General features: G+C 39.3%; 1 protein-coding gene across 1 annotated transcript in view; it reads left to right on the top strand.

Moving 5' to 3' along the window:
• EBPL (EBP like) overlaps nucleotides 1-21,880 on the top strand; it is a 42,122-nt gene extending 20,242 nt beyond the window's left edge. Inside the window, exons 2-4 of the mRNA XM_043991339.1 lie at nucleotides 12,397-12,466; nucleotides 19,844-19,982; nucleotides 21,363-21,880. Coding sequence (XP_043847274.1) covers nucleotides 12,397-12,466; nucleotides 19,844-19,982; nucleotides 21,363-21,603 — 450 coding nt within the window. The 3' untranslated portion in view covers nucleotides 21,604-21,880. The remainder of the gene's footprint in view (nucleotides 1-12,396; nucleotides 12,467-19,843; nucleotides 19,983-21,362) is intronic.
• Nucleotides 21,881-22,121: the final 241 nt, after the last annotated feature.

The raw sequence follows: 22,121 nt of genomic DNA, 5'->3' as shown, positions 1-22,121 counted from the left end.
ACAAGGATAAACAAAAAATAAATGCTTTACAGATAGCATCCCTTCGTATTCATTTAAGACCTGTGTCCTCTAAGCATATTCCTTTCAGCTGCCCTAATACTGAGAAAGTTCTTATGAGTTAAAATATTATCTTCCCATGGAGGAATGTAAACAGTTTAATCTTTTAATATCCCTCATGATTTCTTTTTCCTGTTTACCTTTTTATGTTTCTCTAGGGTCTTGGATTTGAAAGTCAAATTCTCTATTCAGTTTCATCACAAATGCCTGAAAGTCCTCTTTTTTATTGAAGTCCCATTTTTTCCTCTGAAAGATTATACACAGTTTTGCTGGGTAGGTGATTCTTGGCTGTAGTCCCAGTTCCTTTGCCCTCTGGAATATCATATTCCATGACTTCCGGTCCTTTGATGTAGATGCTGCTAGATCTTGTTTTATCCTCATTGTAGCTCTACAGTATTTGAATTCCTTTTTTCTAGCTGTTTGCAATATTTTCTCCTTGACCTGAGATCTCTGGAATTTGGCTATAACATTCCTGGAGGTTTTCCTTTTGGGATCTTTTTCAAGAGGTGATCAATGGATTCTTTCAATTTCTATTTTGCTTTCTGCTTCTAGAATATCAGGGTAATTTTCCCTGACAATCTCTTGGAAGATGCTGTCTAAACTCTTATTTTGGTCATGGTTTTCAGGTAGTCCAATGATTTTCAGATTATCTCTCCTGGATCTATTTTTTTAGTCATTTGGTTTCTCATAGTCACTAGCTTCCATTTGATCAATCCTAATTCTTAGGCAATTATTTTCTTCAGAGAGCTTTTGTATATCTTTTCCCATTTAGCTTTTCAAGCTATTAACTTTTTTTCATGACTCTATGCATTGCTCTTATTTCTCTTTCCATTCTTTACTCCACCTCTCTAAATCTTTCTTCTATCTCTCCTACTTTCTCTTCAAAGTCCCTTTTAGGTGCTTTCATGGCCTGAGACCCATTCATTTTTTTTTCATGGAAGCTTTGGAAGTAGGGGCCCTGAGGTTGTTATCCTCTTCTGAGCATGCACCTCAATCTTCCTTGTTGCCGAAGAAACTTTCTATAGTTCTCAACTTTCTTTGCTTGCTCGTCTTGCCATATTTTACTTGACTTTTAACTCCCTCTTGCAGTGGGGCCCTACTTCCAAGCTACACTGTCCCAAGCTTCAGAGGGTCCCAGGTGTTTTGGTTTGAGGGAGGGCAGGTTTTTCTCCTGCCTGGCCTGTTCTCTGGTCCAAAGATAACCTCAAACCAACTTGCTAATTAACCAGCCAACAAAACTTTTTGTGCTGTGGTTCTTAGCTCCCACAAGCCCCCTCCCCCACCTGGGCCTCCCACCACTCAAGATTTCTTCCTGGTTCCCAGCTAGGGTGGAATAGCCGAATTCCTCCTTAGGTCCCACAGACACCCCTGTATTTCCCTGTTCAGCCCTCTCACCTGACCACAAGCTTAGTTCCAGAAGAAACTAGTACTACAGCTGATTTGGAGGCTCAGGAGTAAGTTCCTGTGTCACAGCCTGCCTGGGGACTGTGTTTGGCACAATCGTGGGTTTGGTTGGACTCTGTTCTCAGCCCAGCACGGCCCCCTCTAATCTGTCTTTGACTGAAAAATAATCTCAGTCTGTCTGTGGGTTTTGCTGCTCCAGGGGTTGTTTTATGGCTGTTTTGAGGGTAATTGTGTCAGGAGCTCTATGTGTTTAATGTCTTTCCTCCACCATCTTGGCTGTACCCTTCAGAAGTGATTATGATATATTTAAAAACATATTTGAAGAAATAGCTTCTTTTGCTAATTATAAGAATTTAGAGAAAGCATCTAGAATTTTTAAGCAGCTGTCACAGTATGAGATTTAAAATTGGATATAAGATCATTAAACTTCCCCTTTAACTTTTTCCCTTATATCTCTCCCAGACCAGTAAGAAAAGAAGCCTCTGAGCTTTAATCAGAGAGGGATTAGCTTTTATTGTTTGGGAATTAATTAGCCAACAAACAGGTGACACTGATTAGGGAAATAGGAAAGTAGAAATACAAATGAATAGTCTTAGATCTAAGCTTAATCTATATTCTTTTATAAAACTCGCTGAATCCCAAAACTGCCTCTCAGGCTGAGAACCAGAGTCAAATGCGTGCCGCCACCGAGAACCAGAGCCAATCACCAGAACATGTCATCAAACTGGAGCCAGAGTGTGCGAGCCGAGAGAGAGCCTCCGTTCTCTAATCAGTTTTTTAAGCTCCCATCCCGGAAGTCTCACGTGCTTGACCACACTCTCCTGGGCAGCAGCAGGCCCATGGCTGTTCATCACGGTCTCCTCCCCAAAAGGGCAGTCCTTCAAAAACCGTTTCAGTAGTATGTGTTCAACTCTTATATTTTCAGTTCTAACAGGACATATTAGAAATCCTAGCGGCAGCTAGGTGGCACAGTGGATAAAGCACTGGCCCTAGATTCATGAAGACCTGAGTTCAAATCCAGACTCAGACATTTGACACTAGCTGTGTGACCTTGGGCAAGTCACTTAACCCTCATTGCGCACACACACACACACACACACACACACACACACACACACACACCAAAGAAAAGAAATCCTAAGAAAAAAATACAGGTTGTCAAAAGCAATTAGCTGCTCAGCATAGAGAGTATGCTACTCATACCAGTGTTTAAGATTAGTAGTCTCAAAATGCAATGTGATATGTTTTTGTGTCATGAACCTGAAATGTATGTGAGATGTCAAGAAAATCTTTAAATTCAGCAGCAATGTTTTGATGTTTACTTCAGTTCAAAAAACTGGCTTATTGGGGAAGCTAGGTGGCGCAGTGGATAAAGCACCAACCCTGGATTCAGAAGGACCTGAGTTCAAATGTGACCTCATACACTTGACACTAGCTGTGTGACCCTGGGCAAGTCACTTAACCCTCATTGCCCTGCAAAACAAAACAAAAACAAAAACAAAACAAAAAACTGGCTTATCACCATCAATGTTATCCACTCTACAAACCCAAATTTTTGACTAACTGCTGGCATAGCATTCAAGATCATTCTCCCTTTCTCTTATAAAGTTGTATCTTTTAGCACCCATAAGATTCTTATTCATACATTGTTGCCATTTGTGTGCATTTATGATACTATCAAATTTATCATCTGCAACAATATATTCAGTCAGCTGGATACATTGTATTTTCAAAGTAAGTCCTGACAGTTAACAATGAGCACTAACTCTATGAGCACTTAAAGCCATTCAGTGAAAAGGCAACATAGGCACAAGTTCTATCTTAGATCATTGTTGAGAGAATGTGGACTATTTTCTGGGACTCTTGGCCATCTCTTAACACTTTTTTATGCCTGTGATGAACAGGGCCTTCCACAGTGTGGCAACCCTCTGAGACACAGGCCTAGAGTAAGGAACTTGCTTGCCTCAATCTAAGGGTCATACTGATGACTCTACTTAAGTCTTCCTGTGTTTCTATTTATTCATATTTTCTCTCAGGGGGCGGCTAGGCGGCACAGTGGATAAAGCACCAACCCTGGATTCAGGAGTTCCTGAGTTCGAATCTGGCCTCAGACACTTAACACTTACTAGCTGTGTGACCTTGGGCAAGTCACTTAACCCCCATTGCCCCACAAAAAACAAAAAACAAACATTTTCTCTCAGAACAATAATATTCCATTGCATTCATGTGCCACAGATTATTTCAGCATTCTCCAGTCAATGACCAGTTGTTTCCATGTTTTCACTACTACAAAAGTGTGGCTATAAAGATTTTGGTGTGTTTTGGGTGAGGTTTTCTTTTTAATCATTTACTTCATAGGGTCATAGATGTTGGTTGAGGACCAAAATGACATCACTGCGTTGGGCTCAGGGTACAAAGTGTCTGACTCTGGCTGATCAGTCCAATATGAGCTTGGAAGGCTCTACCACAGGTTGGTCACAAATAGTCCAAATGAACATTTGGAAAGGACATGGAGCTGGAAGGGACCTTAAAGACATCATTCCCCATGTCTTCAATTTACAAATGAGGAAATCCAATCACAGAGAGGCACTTGCCCAAGCTCACACAGCTAGTAAGTGGAGTAAGACAAGATTTGAACTCAGGTCTCTCTGACTCCAGTGCTTAGCACAGTGCCTGGCTCAATAAATAATAAGTGCTTGGGGCAGCTAGGTGGCGCAGTGGATAGAACACCAGCCCTGGATTCAGGATTACCTGAGTTCAAATCCGGCCTCAGACACTTAACACTTACCAGCTGTGTGACCCTGGGCAAGTCACTTAACCCCAATTGCCTCACTAAAAAAATATATAAATAAATAAATAATAAGTGCTCAATAAATACCCATTGGTTGTCTGACTAATTGACTCCCTGCCCAGAACTCTATCCACTGCTTTTTCTACCTTCCTCCTTGGATAATAGGATAAATCTCTTGATTAAAGGAGAGGAATATTTTAGTCACTTTCTTATCATGATCGCAAATTGCTTTCTAGGATATTTGGACCACTTCACAGCTCCACCAAGTAGCAGTTTAGTGTGCTTGTGTTTTCACAAGCCCTTCAACATGGACCGTTCCCATATTTTTTCCGTTGAGCCAATTTGCTGAGTGTGGGGTGATACCTTAGTCGTTTTGATTTGCATTTCTTCTGTCACTAGTGATTTGGAACAATCTTTCTGGTGGTGGTTAAACACTGATTTCCAATGAGTGAACCACAATTTCACAATATAAATGATAATGCTGATTTGATTATCAGTTCTCCTAGCAATGCATGGTGTGATAGAGGAAGAGTGTATGAAGACAAAGGGCAAGTCCCTACTCTTACCTTGTGGTCAGAAAAGAGATTGGTGAAGTGGTGGGTCCTGACTGGATATAGGAAGATATGGTGTGTTAGAAATAATTGCCCTCTGATCCCTAGCCAGGTCAGTGGAGAGAATGTAAATTCAAAGTTTTCCCCTTAACTGGAATAGTTAAGTTAAAAGGTAGCAATAGGGGCAGCTAGGTGGCACAGTGGACAAAGCACCAGCCCTGGATTCAGGAGGACCTGAGTTCAAATCTGACCTCAGACACTTTACACACTTACTAGCTGTGTGACCTTGGGCAAGTCACTTAACCCCAATTGCCTCATCAGAAAACAAAGACAAACAAACAAAAAAAGGTTGGAACTCTGGCAAAGTGCAGGTCTCCTGGCCTCTCCTAGGATGATTTTGGTCCTTCATCCAGTAGTCAGTCTTCTGGTGAAGGATCCTTTTTGCTTCTCATAAACAGAAGGCAGCTCTTTACCACCTAAAATACAGAGGCCTCCAATCTAATCCCACCTCTTCATTTTGCACATGAGAAAAGTAAAACTACTTTTACAGTTACAAAGTCATGTTTCATGTATTAGCTAGCTGGGTGGCTCACTTCCTCTCATTGCAGTTTCTCCATCTCTAAAATGAAGGGTTTGGATTTGATTTCCTTCAAGGTCTATTTCAATGCCAGCCTCCTACAATTCCATGCTTCCTGTGTGAGCCATGTCAGACAACTGGACTCAGGGCTGTATTCTTCCAGTCAGCTAGGTGACACAAAGAAAAGACATAGAGCCAACAAAACCAGAATTAATTAATTAATTAAGCAGCCCATTTGTTTGTTCATTCATTCATTCATTCATTTGATGGGGGTTAAGTGACTTTCCCAAGATCACACAGCTACTAAGTGTAAAGTGTGCGAGGCTAGATTTGAACTCAAGTCCTCCTGAATCCAGGGCCAGTGCTTTATCCACTGCGCCACCTAGCTGCCCCAACAAAACCTGAATTTAAACCCAATCTCAGACACTGTGTGACCCTGGGCAAGACATTTGACCTATTTACCTCAGTTTCTTCATCTAAAAGATGAGGATAATAATAGCACCAACCTCCCAGGAATATTGTGTAAATCAAATGAGATCATATTTGTAAAGTGCACAATGCCTGTCACATAGTAGGCACTTAATAAATGTTTGTTTCCTTCCTTCCTTATTCAAAATAGCAACACTGAGAATATGCTGTGATTAAAGGCTTTCTTCCCATTTGGAACTAAACTCTCTTTTAATAATCCCACAAATCTCCATTAAAATGACTTCACCCAAGTCTTGCACTCCTGAATTCTAGGCTTGCTTCCAAGGTGTAAGAAAAACTATTTTCTAGTGAATGAAGTTTGCATTGCCAGGAAGTGTTCTTTTAATTTAAATGATCAGAACAGTGCACAGGGACAATGTCTTGGTCTTGATTATTTGTGACTTCTGATATAAACTTAGCTTGCAGGGAATATTAAATAATAGCTCTGGTAGCTTTGATAGGAGATATCTATGCAGAATTAACAGAATCAGTTCTGCATGCCACACCCACATCCCCACAGTTGCTCTAATACTATAATGACCACTCTCATTCTTATTTTTGATCAGTTACAAAGCTATGTGGCCCCATGCAAAATATTGACTTGGAGCAGAAAGACCTTGTTCACTTCTCAGACACTATCTGTGTGGCCCTGGACAAGTCACTTTAACCTGTCTCTGCCTCAGTTTCCTCATCTGGAAAATGGGAATAATAATAATGGTACCCACCTCAGAGTCATAAAGACCCAATAAAATAGTATATGTGAAATGCTTTGCAAACTTTTTTTTAATTTTTTTAACATATAAGGTATTTTATTTTTTCCGTTACATGTAAAGATAGTTCTCAACTTTTGTTTATACAAGCTTTACAATTTCAGATTTTTCTCCCTCCCTCCCCCCTCCCCTAGACAGCAGGTAATCTGATATAGGTTATATCTATATACATATACATATATATATATACACACATATATATATCCATAATAACATTAATCCTATTTCTGCATTAATCCTGTTATAAGAGAAAAAATCAGGGCAGTAATGCAAAACCTCAAAATAGAAAAAAAAAAAACAGCACCCAAAACAAAAGAAATAGTATGGTTCAATCAGCATCTATACTCCACAGTTCTTTTTTTTTTTTCTTGGATTTGGAGATCCTCTTCTATCATGAGTTCCCTGGAACTCTTCTGTACCATTGCATTGGTGAGAAGAATATAGTCCATCACAGTAGGTCAACACTCAATGCTGATGATACTGTGTACAATGTTCTTCTGGTTCTGTTCATCTCACTCATCATCAGCTCACGTAAGACCCTCCAGGTTTCTCTGAACTCCTCCTGCTCATCATTTCTTACAGCACAATAGTATTCCATTGTATTCATATACCACAACTTGTCCAGCCATTCCCCAATTGATGGGCACCCCCTCAACTTCCAATTCCTTGCTACCCGTAAAGAGCAGCTATAAATATTTTTGTACATGTGGGTCCCTTTCCCCTTTCCATGATTTCTTTGGGAAAAAGACCTAAAAGTGGAATCTTTGCAAACCTTTTTAAAGTACTATGCAATAACAATAGCACCCACCTCATTGTTGCCAGGATCCAATGAGATTTTATTTGTAAAGCACTTTGCAAATATTAACATGCTCTATAAAAGATGGCTGCCATTTCTGTAAATGATTTGTTCTATTTTGTATTGAGCTCCTTTACTGGGGGAGAGGCAGAAGGAAATATTGTAGCCTAGAATGAATGGGATTGAGTCATTTGTTCCCAACGCTAAATCTTCTGATCCCGTGGGAGATCTGATTCACACACACTCCTGATGTGGCATCAGCCTGTTGCATCTGTCTGACTGAGTTCTGCGTCACTGCTTTCATCAGGAGCTTTCTGTACAGAATACTTAATGTTGTGACTTGATGTGAGCCAGGCAGAATTCAGGTCTTGAAACAGCTCCCCAGACTGAGGGAAGATGTGCTGTGCATTTTTGTTTGTCTTTAAGGTAGACAGAATTAGGCTTGGAGCCAGTTACAGCCTGCTGACACGATATTGGTGGACCCTTTTCTCTTTTCTTTTGCGTTGTAGAAAAGAGAGCAGTGTTGTCTATTAAAAGAATCAGTCTTTCATTCCAGGAAGTATATCTCTCCCCCTAGTTCAAAGGAGGACAGCCATCTTACCAAAGCCATCTCAATTAAAATTTATAGACCACCTCAGAATGTTAAATAAACATCTGTTATCATTATTCCTACTTATTATTTTATTAAGTAAGAAAAGATGATTGTACATGAAACTATAAATGTATTGTGTATAATTTGCTCTTCCTTTTAAATATATAATAAAGTTATCATGTAAATTACTTTTTTTTTTCTTCCTTCCCCCACCTCCTCCAATAAAATTGAAGCATGGGGCAGCTAGGTGGCACAGTGGATAAAGCACTGGGCTTGGATTCAGGAGGACCTGAGTTCAAATCCAGCCTTAGACACTTGACACTAGCTGTGTGACCCTGGGCAAGTCACTTAACCCTCATCGCCCCACAAAAAAAAAACAAAGAAAGAAAGAAAGAAAAAAGAACAAGAGGTAGAAGATGGAGAGGGGATGAACATATGTACTGGTACAACACATAGCAAGATGTCTGTGGTAGGTAGGCCCTGGTTGCTGGAAAGTGGTATGATGAGATGTGAAGCATGGTCTGAGGTCAGCTAGATATAACTTACACATGACTTACCAGTCTTGTGTTCCTGTGCAAATCTTTTAATCTCTGAATATCAACTTCCTTGTCTTTAAAGAATGTGTCATAAAATACTGTTTTACCCCAGAGAAAGAGCTGATAAATAAAAGTGTATAGAGAATACTTTTATATATATATATATGTGTGTGTGTGTGTACATATACATACACACATTGTACAAACACACACACACATATATATATATATACATACCTATTTGTGTCTAATGGTAGCCATCTCTAGGGCAGGGGGTGGGGGAGGGAAGAAAAAAAATTATTTATATGATAACTTTATTATATATTTGGAAGGAATAGCAAGTTGTACATAATAGATTTGTAGTTTCATATGCAATCATTTGGGGGGGGGCAATAAGGGTTAAGTGACTTGCCCAGGGTCACAGAGCTAGTAAGTGTCAAGTGTCTGAGGTTAAATTTGAACTCAGGTCATCTCGAATCCAGGGCCGGTGCTTTATCCACTGCACCACCAGCTGCCCCATCTTTTTTTATTATTAAAAAATATATATTGTACTGCCTGCCTTCCAAGATTGTCTTGAGGAGTCCATATGTACATAGATAAGTAAACGCAAAATGTAGATGAAGTAAATCTACACACAGCAATATGGGGGCGGGGACAATGCTAACAACTCAGGGCATCAGGAAGAGCTTCCTGTGGGAAGGGATACTTGAGTTGAGCCTTAAAGGAAGTTAGATATTCAGAAAGGTAGAAGTGAGCAAAGAGAGCATCCCAGACGTGGGGGAAAGTCTGTACAAATGTTCAGAGAGGGATGGAAAATCGTCATGTGCAAAGAATAGCAAATTCCAGCCAATTTGGCTGGAATGTAAAATATATAAAAGGAACTTGCCCAGAAGGGCAAGATGGGCCAGATAAATTTGCCGCCACTCTGTAGTTCAAAGGCTTTGCAGTGCGGGGTTTTTGTTTCTTTTTCCCCCCCCAATCTTAATAGTCTTTTATTTTTTTCCAGTTACATGTAAAGATAGTTTTCAACATTTTTTTTGAGGAGGGACTAGGCAATGAGGGTTAAACGACTTGCCCAGGGTCACACAGCTAGTAAATGTCAAGTGTCTGAGGCCAGATTTGAACTCAGGTCCTCCTGAATCCAGAGCTAGTGCTTTATCTACCGAGCCAACTAGCTGCCCACAACATTTGTTTTTATAAAATTTTGAGTTCCAAATTTTTCTCCCTTCCTATCTTCCCTCCCCTCTCCCTAAGACAGAAAGCAATCTGATATAGGTTATATATGTTTTTGTTTGTTTCTTAGAGACATAAGAGCTTTATTTTAAAAAATAATAAGAACAGTTTTATTAGGTTATGACAAAAGGAATTGTTGGTGGCTACCATGATTCCCAGCAGGCATAAGACTTCAGGAGTACCCTATTATTTTTTTGTTGGTTTTTTTTTTTTTTTTGCAGGGTAATGGGGGTTAAGTGACTTGCCCAGGGTCACACAGCTAGTAAGTGTCAAGTGTCTGAGGCCGGATTTGAACTCAGGTACTCCTGACTCCAGGGCCGGTGCTTTATCCACTGCGCCACCTCGCCGCCCCCTGGGAGTACCCTATTAGTGAGGCACAATGGGGCATCCCTTCTCAAAGTTCAAAGGATTTTACAGCTGTAAAGTACTTTAGAAATCATCTAATCCTTTTGCTGAACTTTGGTTTTTTTCCTCTTTATTATATTCTTTATTCTAATAATAATTCTAATCTAGTCTAATACTAATAATTCTAATAGTATTCTTTATTATGAAGGATAGTTCTCTAGGTAAAACATAGGTGAGAAATGATGTCAAAACAAAAGGTATCAATAAAAAATTGTAAAAGAATCATCTAGTCTGGCCCCCTCATTTTACAAATGAGGAAACAACCTGAAAAAGGTAAAGTCACCTGGGATCATACCTCTAACACTGGAAAGGCTCTCAAAGACTATCTGGTCCAACCCCTCATTTTATGGATGAGGAAAGTAGAGGCCAGAAAGTTGAAGCAATTTGCCCAAGGTTACATAAGCAACAAGTAGCAAGACTGAGATTTTAGCCCTAGTTTTCTGATTCCAGATTCACTTTCTTTCTTTTGTCTTTTTTTTTAATTTAGAATTTTATTTTTCCCAAATTACATGTAAAATCAAAATTTTACATCGATTTTTCAAACTTTGTGTTCCAAATTCTCTTCCTCCCTCCCTCCCCACCTCCCCTTAAGAACTCAAGCAATTCAATATGTTATATATGTGTAGTCATGCAAAATATTTCCACATTAGTCAGGTTGTGAAAGAAAACAGACAAAAAAAACTTTAGAAAAAGGAACTAACAAAAAAAATTATGCTTCAGTCTGAATTCAGATACCATCAGTTCTTTCTCTGTAGATGGATTGCATTTTTCATATCTCCAGAGTTGTCTTGGATCATTGTTATCACTGAAGATAATCCAGATTTGTTTTCATTTTTATTTTATCATCATTGTCATTGTCATCATAGCTAGTACTTTACAGCACTTTAGGGCTTGTGGAATTATTTATATATTTATATGTATATGTGTGTGTATGTATATGTGTATATATACACAAATACATACATATATGCATGTGTATGTATGTATGTATATATATATAAACTCAGTTGATGCTCACAACCTTATATAGTAGGTGTTGTTGTTGTTACTCCCATTTTTCAGATGAGGAAACTGAGGCACAGGAAGGTTGGTTTCCCAGTCACACAACTTGTTGGTGTCTGAGGCAGGATTTGAACTCAGATCTTCCTGACTCCAAGACTCACACTTTATCCACTGAACTTCATCAACCCTGCAACTCACACACTAAATCAGTACCCCCTGATCCTAGGGGTTGGGGAAGGTGAAAGGTGGACAGTGAGTGGAGAGCTCCTCTAGATTCTCCATTTAAGGAGGAGACCCGGGGCAGCTGTCCTTTCATTTTGCATCCAGCTGTATTCATTGTGTCCATACAAGTATCCTCCCAACCTCCTACTTTTTACATTCTTTTCATTAGATTGTGAGCTCCATGAGGAGCTTACTGGGTGTTTTTGTCTTTATGTCCCCAGTGCTTAGCATAGTGACCGGCACATTGTTCTTATTGTTGTTATTGTTGTTGTTGTTGTTCAGTCATATCCAGCTCTTCATGACCTGGTGGACCATACTGTCCATGGGGTTTTCTTTCTCCAGTGAATGTAGGCAAACAAGGTTAAGGACTTGCCCAGGGTCACACAGCTGGTAAGTATCTGGGGCTGGATTTGAACTCAGGTCTTCTTGACTCCAGGCTCAACATTCTAGCCTCTGAGTCACCTAACTGCCTCCTTGACTATCATGTAGTAGGTGCTTAATAAATGTTTATTGACTGACTGACCAAGTTGCTCCTACATGATGACAACATAACTGCTTCTTTGCCAAGAGTATTTGTCTCTCTTTTTGTTGCTAATTGTGTTGTCTTTTATTTCCCATAAGAATATTTCTGATTTTATGGCATAAATCAATGAGAAAACACAATTAGTTATATGAGATTTGACTTTGAGTGTGATTCTTCAGAAGAGTATCTATCTCATAATTCAAGGTGTGCCTCTATGAAAATTCTGGAATGATCACTCTCTGTGTCTTCAAGGATAATGATTCCCTTCAAGAGCATAGTCAACACTTACTAGCTGTGTGTCCCGCCCCCCCCCCAAAAAAAAAAGCAAAAAAGCATAGTCAACCTGCAGTTACATTATTCAGGAAGACCTGATAAGAGTATGGACTCATGAGGTATGGAGAGCATCCTGCAAGTGAGAGGCTTCAGTGAAATAATAGTAAATGTTGTGTTTCTTGTTTCCTTTTCCTAGGAGGGTCCTTTTGTCTACTTCTCTTTAGTAGGAAATGTGGCAGACTCGGATGGCATAATTGCTTCATTATGTAAGTATTCTTTTATTTGAATTTTGAAATACTTTGAGGAGCCTAATAAGCTTCATATGTAATTAGGAATGTGGGAGGTACCATTAGAATAAATGTGATAATATTTAAAACATAGATTTTTTGGTAAGTGTTTTATGAATGACTTTTTTTTTTAATATCATCACCATTTTCCAATGACATATTGCATACACCTCCCACCCAATCCCCAGAACCCTATCTTGTAACCAAGAAGTAGTTAAGCAAAGCAAACTAGCCTTGCCAGCCCATATGTCTGATTCTACACCTACAGTACATGCTTCCTCTGTAGTCATGGTTGGTCACCGCATTAATCAGAGTACTGAAATCTTCAATGTTGTTTTCTCTTAAATTATTATGGTTAGCATATAAATTATTCTTCTGGCTCTGGGTGGATAGATGGAGGGATAGATAGATATATAAATGGGTAGATGAATTGATGGATCGATAGATAGGTGGATGGATGGGTAGATAAATTGATAGATAAAATGGTAGATAGATAGAGGCACTTTCACAGACACGTGTAGAATGGCTACCCTCATATACCCAGTTGATGTTGAACAAGCCAACACTCCGCCTTCTCATTTCTGTTCTCATGCCATAAATGAGTGTTCTTTTTGCCATCCATTGACGGCCATGGGATTTTTTTCCCTATTTTTGTGCTTTTTGTTGGTGATTTTACTGTTGAAAATGGCCCTAAGTGTAGTGTTGAAGTGTTGTTTGGCATTCCAAAGCAGAAAAAGGCTGTGGTGTGCCTTGTAGAGAAAATGTGTGTATCAGACAAGCTTTATTCAGGAGGGAGTGATAGTGCTGTTGGTCATGAGATCAATATTAATAGATCAACAATATAGTACATTCAGAAAAAGAAAGAGTAAATTAGCCAATCTGTAAGTGAGGCTACTACAGAAAGTGCTAAAGTAAATGTTGTGACAGGCTCACTCTCAGGAACCTAACCTTGTATTTCCCCTAGGAACAATGGTTCAGCATGTGCTAATTCAGGCCTCATGATGACTTTATAGGCCATAACTACCACAAATAACAAAAATTGATCCTGTGTGTATATTCCCTATATATCTTGATTATCAGACCGTTTTGTCATACTTTGAGCAGCTTCTCCTCTTCCTCTAGCGGCATTGATTTTGTTCATGGAAAAGCTTTTGAACTGAACTGGAATTGTCTGTTTTATCTTTTATGATTACCTCTAAAGCTTATTTGGTTAAGAATTACTGTCTAATCATACTTGAGCAAGGCATACCTCCTTCCATCATTTTCTTATGATGTTACCTTTTTTTGGTTTTTTGGGTTTTGTTGTTTTGTTTTGTTTTGGTTTTTTGCACTGGGCAATGAAGTTTAAGTGACTTACCCAGGGTCACACAGCTAGTAACTGTCAAGTGTCTGAGGTCATATTTGAACTCAAGTCCTCCTGAATCCAGGGCCAGAGCTTTATCCACTGCACCACCTAGCTGCTCAGGTGTTACCTTTTAAACTGAAGTTGCTTATCCACTTTGAGCTGGTTGAGGACTGTGGCTTAAAATGTTGGTTTAAACCTAATTTCTGCCAAACTGCTTTCCAGCTTTCTCAGCAGTTCTTCTCAAAAAAGAATCTTTACCCCAGCAGTTTGAACAGATTCTTCATGATTATATTATCTCTCATCTTTCATTTTGGAGTAGATATAAGCTAGATTGTTGTCTCAGGATGAAGTTTGCTAAGTCCCTAGAGGCTTATTAACAGAAAGTTGTCCATAGCAACACTCTCCTAAGATAGAGAAAAGTTAAGATCTACATCAATGGAGGGAGCATTCATTCCAACAAAATTATGGTAGCTCTGGAGTATTAAGTACACCATATATAACCTTGGTACACACACATACACCATTGGTAGCATTTTTTTTTTAAATCTTCATAGTGGTAGAGATGTGTACTAACTTAATAATCGCTCATTTTTATATAGTGTTTAAAGATTTACAAAGCATTTTGCATGTATTATCACATTTGGCCCTTATAACATCCTTAAGCAGTAGGTGCTATTATTGTCCCCATTTCAAAGATAAGGAGACTGAGCCCCAGAGAAGTTAAGTGACTTACCAAACAACTAATAAACACCTGAGGCAAAATTTGGACCCTTCTCTGTATGATTTCAAGTGGAGTACTCTTCAGATAACTCTACACTTCTTTCTCCCCCATTCTTTTTCTTTCTTAGGTTTTCAAAATATTAGTTCATCAACGAAATAGCTAATAATAATATAAAATAAATGTGCTCCATACTGTGCTGGTATTTACAAAAGAACACTGGTAGCTTGTGCCACCAGTATTAAAATTTCTTTTCATTCAGTGTAACTTCTTTTAGATTTTGCATTCTGTTGCATAACTTAATATATGATTCTGGTACTATTCCTTAACAGCCTAGACTCTTGAGGGCTTTTCCATCACTCAAGTGAGATCCTTCCCCAGAAAAGAACTACTGCAGTTATTATTCCAGCAAGCATGAGTCACCTTCTTTGTAGCTCCGTGGAGACAGGGGCCATGTCTTACCCAGGCTTTGGGGTATCATTCAGTGCTTTGCACATAGTAGGTCCTCAAGAAACCCTTGTTGAATTCACTTAAATTTAATTCTTCACTTCAACTAGATCTCTGGCCAGGAATCACATACTCGAGGAGAATAGATTCCTTGAGGCTTAGAAAGCAATTTACATCAATGACAAAGGATGGATTGTAGCTGACTAATTCAGTTTTTTTCCCCCTTGCCAGCACAAGTTGAGTTAAAGGTCACCCCAGCCATAGTAGGGAAAATCCCAGTGACCAGAGAAAACCCACAGTCACAGCCTCCCTACTAAGAGTCATGACCCTTTCTCTCTCGTCTCTCCTCTCTGTTCTTAAGCCCCAGGACTCTGGCCCCCTCACCTCTGCTGACCTACGCTGTAAGGGACATTCCTTTGCCTTTGTCCAGGCTGCTTTAGGAAGCAAATCCTGGCTCCATCCTATAAAAAAAGAGCTCACAAATGTTTAATAGTATACTAATGAATCATCACTGCATTTCTGGGAGTTCACCATAAATAAATGTAGTGTTCTTCATTTTCACTGAAATAGCTGCATTATTTATCTCCACCTAAGAGAATCGCCACCTAGGTCACTTGTGTACAAGAACTTTGTTAGCTGGGAAGGAAGGAAGGAAGGAAGGAAGGAAGGAAGGAAGGAAGGAAGGAAGGAAGGAAGGAAGGAAGGAAGGAAGGAAGGAAGGAAGGAAGGAAGGAAGGAAGGAAGGAAGGAAGGAAGGAAGGAAGGAAGAAAGGAAGGCAGGCATAAGGGAAGGAGAGCAATATGCTTATTCATTTTAAATTATAATCATAAGCCAAATGAGAGCAGCAGAAACAATAAACATTTATTAAGTGCCCACTGGGTACAAAGCCATGTGCTGAGTGTGATACAAAAACCCATCATCCAGAGTAGAACATAAGTGCATAAGAAAATATAAAGGCCTCCCTTTGACATGTCTTCCCAACCATCTTCTACCTTACTTCTCTCCGTGAACTCCACAGTCCAGTCTCTCTGGCCCACTCGAAATTTCTCAAACACAATATTCCATCTCCTGTACCTTTATCTTTGCACTGGCTGTCTCCCCTATGTAGAATGCTGTCTCCTTACCTGTTTCTCTCTGTTTCCCTGGCTAGCTTAACTACTGTCTACTTCAGTTCCCCCAGTTATAAAATGGGGGTCATGATAGCGCCTGCCTTGTAAGGTTGTTTTGATCAGATGATATAAGATTTGTAAAAAGCATTTAGCACAAGGGCAGCTAGGTGGCGAAGTGGATAAAGCACCGGTCCTGGATTTAGGAGGACCTGAGTTCAAAACTGGCCTTAGACACTTGACATTTACTAGCTGTGTGACCCTGGGCAAGTCACTTAACCCTCATCCCCCCTCCCCTAAAAAAAGGCATTTAGCATAGCGTGTAGCACATAGTGAGCACTATCTAAAGCCTTATTCCCTTCCTCCCCTCTTCTTGTTGACTGACTGACTTAACTAATGAAATACAGTGTGAAAGCTGAGCAAGAAGAGATGACTTCTGACTGGGCAGAATCACAGAATCTTCAGGTGGGAAGAGACCTCAGAGGCCTTCTTGTTTAGGCCATCCCTAAACAAGACTCCTATCTTTTACAACATCTTTGACAAGTGGTCATCTAGCCTTCATTTAATTACCTCTAATGAGGGGGAACCCATTACCCCCATTAGTCCATCCTTCCCATTTTAGACTTGACTCTTTTTTTTTTTTGGTGGGGCAATTGGGGTTAAGTGACTTGCCCAGGGCCACACAGCTAGTACACATCAAGTGTCTGAGTCTAGATTTGAACTCAGGTCCTCCTGAATCCAGGGCTGATGCTTTATCCACTGCTCTACCTAGCTGCCCCATCCTTCCCATTTTAAGACAGTTCTAATTGTTAATCATTTTTTCCCTTACTTTGAAGCTAAATTTGACTCTCTTTATCTCCCATTCATTGTTTCTAGTTCTTTCTCATGGGTTTAAGCAGAATGAGTCACTTTTTTTTAAACAGGGCAATGGGGGTTAAGTTAGCAAAAGAATGTTAAAAAAAGTAGTTAAAGCACCAGCCCTGGATTTAGGAGTACCTGAGTTCAAATTCGGCCTCAGACACTTGACACTTACTAGCTGTGTGACCCTGGGCAAGTCACTTAACCCTCATTGCCTGCAAAAAAAAAAAAAATGATGCTGGGGCAGCTAGGTGGCACAATGGATAGAGCACCGGCCCTGGATTCAGGAGGACCTGAGTTCAAATCCGGCCTCAGGCACTTAACACTTACTAGCTGTGTGACCCTGGGCAAGTCACTTAACCCCAATTGCTTCACACACAAAAAAATTGATGCTAAAATTGTTTTTACGTGTAATTGGGAAAAATAAAATAATCAAAAATATGATAAAAGTTCAATTAAGTAATAATCATAGTTTGCTCCATTTTGAATGGTGGATCACTACATTCTTGAATATGTAAAATCCACTTATGCCTCTACAAGTCAGTCTTTTGCATTTGATTTTGGTGGCATTTTTCTAGATACTGGGCCCTACAGCTAGTATACTGGGGGTGGAGTCTATATTTTTGGTTCTTCAACTGTAGTGTGATTTCATTGATAAGGGTCATGTCCTTCATTGTTATATGTTATATATTATTCATCCATGTTGACCCATCTTCTCAAATTTTTGATCATGTGTTTCCATAAATATTCCACAGAGGAGACATTCATCACCCTAAAGGCTTTCCTCAAAGTCTTTTAAATGCTTTCTGGATGTCCGGGCAATACTTCCCTTTTCACTTGTAAATGCCCCTGATACTTTTATACCATTTCTTAGGCACAAAACATCATTGGTTTAAAAACAACAACAACAATGCGGTCTGCTTAAAGATTGTCTCATTTATACATGCACACACACATACATATTGTGGGCAGCTAGGCAGTGCAATGGATAGTGTAGGGCATAAGATTGGGAAGACCTGAGTTCGAATCCAGCCTCAGATACTTGCTAGTTGTGTGACCCTAGGCAAATTGTTTAACCTCTCTGCCTCAGTTTCCTTATCTGTAAAATGGAGATAATAATAGCACCTACCTTCCAGGGTTTCTATGAGGACTAAATAAGATAATAATTCTAAATTGCTTAGCACATAGTAAGCATTATATAAATATTATTATTGTTTAGACATATATATATTACGTGAACATGTGTATATACAAAACATACACATGTGTGTATATTATACATAGAGTCTTGTCTGACTATGTGACTCCATGGATTTTGTCTATGGGGTTTTGGGGGGCACAGATACTGGAATGCTTTGCCATTTCCTTCTCCGGTATGTCCCCATTTTACAGAATAGTAACTGAGGTAAATACGGGTTAAGTGACTTGCCCAGGGTCACACAGCCACAGGAAGTGTCTGAGGTTGCATTTGAATTCACATCTTTCTGACTCCGGGCCAGTGTTCTAGCAACTGTACCACCTAGATGCCCCAATACATACACATATATACATGTGTATATTGTATATGTATATACATATATATGTGTGTGTGTGTATATGCCTGTATCCATATATACATGGATATATATTTGCATTTATATCTGTATCTATTTCTTCTGGACCTCTGTATGCATCATCTGTGAACTCAGCAAAATAAAAGATACTGTGTTTTCAATTGTACACTTAAAGTCATAGATATAGATAGATAGATATAGGAAAAGCAGCACAAAATGGCTAGCTCCTGACAGCCCAAGTGGCTCTCAGTCTATCTTGCTCATTATTTGTGGACTCTTCTTAGTCTCTTCTCAGCATGATGCTTCATGTTTTATTTCATTAAGTAGTTACTCCTATTTATTGCTTGTCTTCTCCCTGAGGGCAGCCTTTTCATTAGAAACTTTCTTTGCCCTCGATGCCTAGGGAATAGTTCCTCTGTCCATTATGAGAACTCCAGTCTTGCTATCCAGATGAGATATGCAGCTAATTTGGGGCTACACATACCTTTTCTAAATAGGAATAGAACAGCATTTAAAGGAGAGAAGGATGATATTACCAGGACGTTGCCACCAGACCATCTCTAAGAAGATTTTCTGACCTTATTATATGTTCAAGGAGAAATCATTCTGAGAGTAGGTCTTAATGGATACAGACTCTACTCCCTGCAGCATCAATATAAGTGATACTCCAGGCCACAGCCATTGTTAATGAGTTCTCTGTACTAGTGACAGGGCTGAAATACCCTATTTGTCTGTTGTTGCTATATTGTGTTGTCCAGGCTTATTGATAGTCTTTAACTCTTCCTCCACCCCTTTTACCACTTTCTCTGAATATAATCTCTCCTCCATTGAACAGAAATTATTACCAAGCATGGGGATCTGCCTATGATTTCCCATCTCTAAATTCTGCTTGCAGATTTCTCACTGAATCAATGATGGAGACAAAGAATTCAAATACATTAAGGATGTGCATTGATGGCGTTTTTGGTTTTTAAAGCTTTTGCTTAGATTGTCCTCCTTTTCAAAAAGGCATACTGTCTCATGAATCAACTTACAATTCCATTGTGGTTGCGATTAATTTGAGGAGGTGGGGAGAGGAGGGAGGAAACTCTAACATATGTAAAATGATTTTGGAAAAGGGAAAGCACCCTACAAATAGGAAAGTGGGAGAGCAAGGGAGCTTCCTGATTCTGAGAAGCTTCTTTCTGGTTTTAGCTCAAGAGTTCAAAACATTCCGAAGATGATAGAAGGAGAATTATTGGACTATCTCCCTGAAAGAAGAAGGTCATTTGAGCTGATGGTGACCAAATTAATCACATGCTAAGTAAGGAATCCTTTCATCATTTTAGGGAAAGAGTATGGCAAAGCAGATGCAAGATGGCTTCATTCTGATCCCACCATTGTATCCCTGGAGATGCTGACTGTTGTTCTGGATGGATTGCTAGCCTTGCTCCTCATTTACGCCATATTAAAAGAGAAGTACTATCGGTAAGTGCCGGTAGCCCGTCCTTTTCAAAATCAAGTGTCTGATAATGAAGCCCATGTGAGCTGGCTAAAATAAGTAGTTAGAGGGAAAATAGAACACGAAAGAAAACTGTGCAATCTTAGTTACGTGACGTTGTGGCCATCAGGATAATTTCAAGCTGTTCCAAATCGAGACTGAGAGAAATGTGATCCCAGGTGGCAATCTAATTGTGGGCTTTGGGGATTATACACTAGAGAGCAGGAGGCCGCAGCAGGTTCTAGGCAACATTTTAAAGCAAAGAGGAAGTATTTCTGCTGAATCTTCTCCGGTATCTGTAGCACAGTCCCATTCCACCTGGCACAAAAGTAAATTATGCTCACATCATTCATTCTGACTTTGATGTACAATGTAAAATGAGCAAGGTTTCCTAAAAGCATTGGATATTTGGGGAGTTTGGGGTTTTTTGTTTTGTTTTTCTTTTTAAAACTAGCCTAGAATACTGTCTTTGAGGAGTTGGTGTATGCAATAAAAACATTCACAAACCAAAATCTGAGTATACAATTGTATTATGGTAAAGAATAGAGAGGCTTTTGTTGGCATTTTTTTTCTTTTCCTTTATTCCCCTTTTCCTCCTCCCCAAGACAAAGTAGATTGCAGCACATCAAGTGCTGCCCTGCAGATTACTCCCAAGAGCGGTGCTCAATGAGCAGAAATGTGGTCATTTGTTTCATATACTTTAATAAGCTTTAATAGCTTAAAACTTCACTAAGACTTTTAGAACCCTGTACAAGGTCTTGCATCTAGGTATTTAATAAGTGTTTGTTTCACTTGTCGTGCTTGTTAAATTTGGTTTGGTTTTGCCCCTGTTTGTACTGAAAAATTAAAATATCAAATTTATTTATCAGGTAGATAGATTGGTGGCAATAAATGAGTACCAAAGAGTTTGCCCCAGGCCCTGTGTTCCTCAGCTCTAGCTCTTTTTCTTCCATCCTTTTTTTCCTTTCATCCTTCTTCCCTTCCATTCTTTTTTCCTTCTATCTTTCCTTCCTTCTTTCTTTACTTTCATTCTTCCTTTTAGTCCTTCCTTCACCCTTTCTTCCTTTCTTTCATTCACTCACCCATTTACATGTTTGTTCAACTAGAATGAATAGGTAGGTGATCATCTCTATTCTAGATCAGTTGTGTTCTTACAGTCTACCTAAGGGCAGGCCTGCTTGCCTTTATCCAAATGTTCTCTCTAGAAATCAAAAGCTATCAATAATGAGATCTGCTTTGCCCATGCTTCCAGGATAGGGTTGTTTTGTTTTGTTCGTAATGAGAAATTTTGATGGAATGGTTATTGGTGATAGAGGTGGGAAGGTGCTTCAGGATACCTCTAACCCTTTCTTCTGTCTTCCCAACAGGCATTTCATTCAGATTACCCTGTGTGTGTGTGAACTGTATGGCGGGTGGATGACCTTCTGTCCAGACTGGCTTATTGGAAGCCCCAACCTTAACACCAGCAATTGGCTTTATCTTTGGGTCTACCTGGTGTTTTTTAATGGTGTGTGGGTACTGATCCCAGGACTATTACTGTGGCAGTCATGGATAGGACTCAAGAAAATGCACCAGAAAGAAATGAAGCCAGGAAAAAAGTTCAGATGAATTTTTAGAATTACAATTACATTTTCATTTCTAAGTTATTGTGGTTTTAGCCTATTGTTATATGGCAAAAATGTAATAGTCAATCCTTTCAAGTTATTTTTCTTCCAGTTGTATTTTCTAAACTGATTTGTTTTCTTAACAGTAAAATGGAGAGGATTCAGGATTTTTAAAAAATTAAATACAGGATAAATAAATGCAATTTATGTATGCCAATAGTGAATTTCATAAAAATAATTGTTCATTTGTACCACATTAATAAACATTTTAATTTGTTATAGAGTCTTGTATACTGTGTTGTTTTAATCCCTTGATTTGAAAGTTTAAAAAAAGATAAACAAAGCTGTGTCATCTTTCCATTAAATTTTTTTGGGGGTGGGGCAACAAAGGTTAAGTGACTTGCCCAGGGTCACAGAGCTAGTAAGTGTCAAGTGTCTGAAGTCACATTTGAACTCAGATCCTCCTGACTCCAGGGCCAGTGCTTTATCCACTGCACCACCTAGATGCCCCGTCCTATGAAT

This window comes from Dromiciops gliroides, chromosome 3, assembly GCF_019393635.1.
Source record: "Dromiciops gliroides isolate mDroGli1 chromosome 3, mDroGli1.pri, whole genome shotgun sequence".
NCBI classification, from domain to species: domain Eukaryota; kingdom Metazoa; phylum Chordata; class Mammalia; order Microbiotheria; family Microbiotheriidae; genus Dromiciops; species Dromiciops gliroides.
Note: the sequence above shows the minus strand (reverse complement) of the source record. Positions and strands in the feature narration are given on the sequence as shown.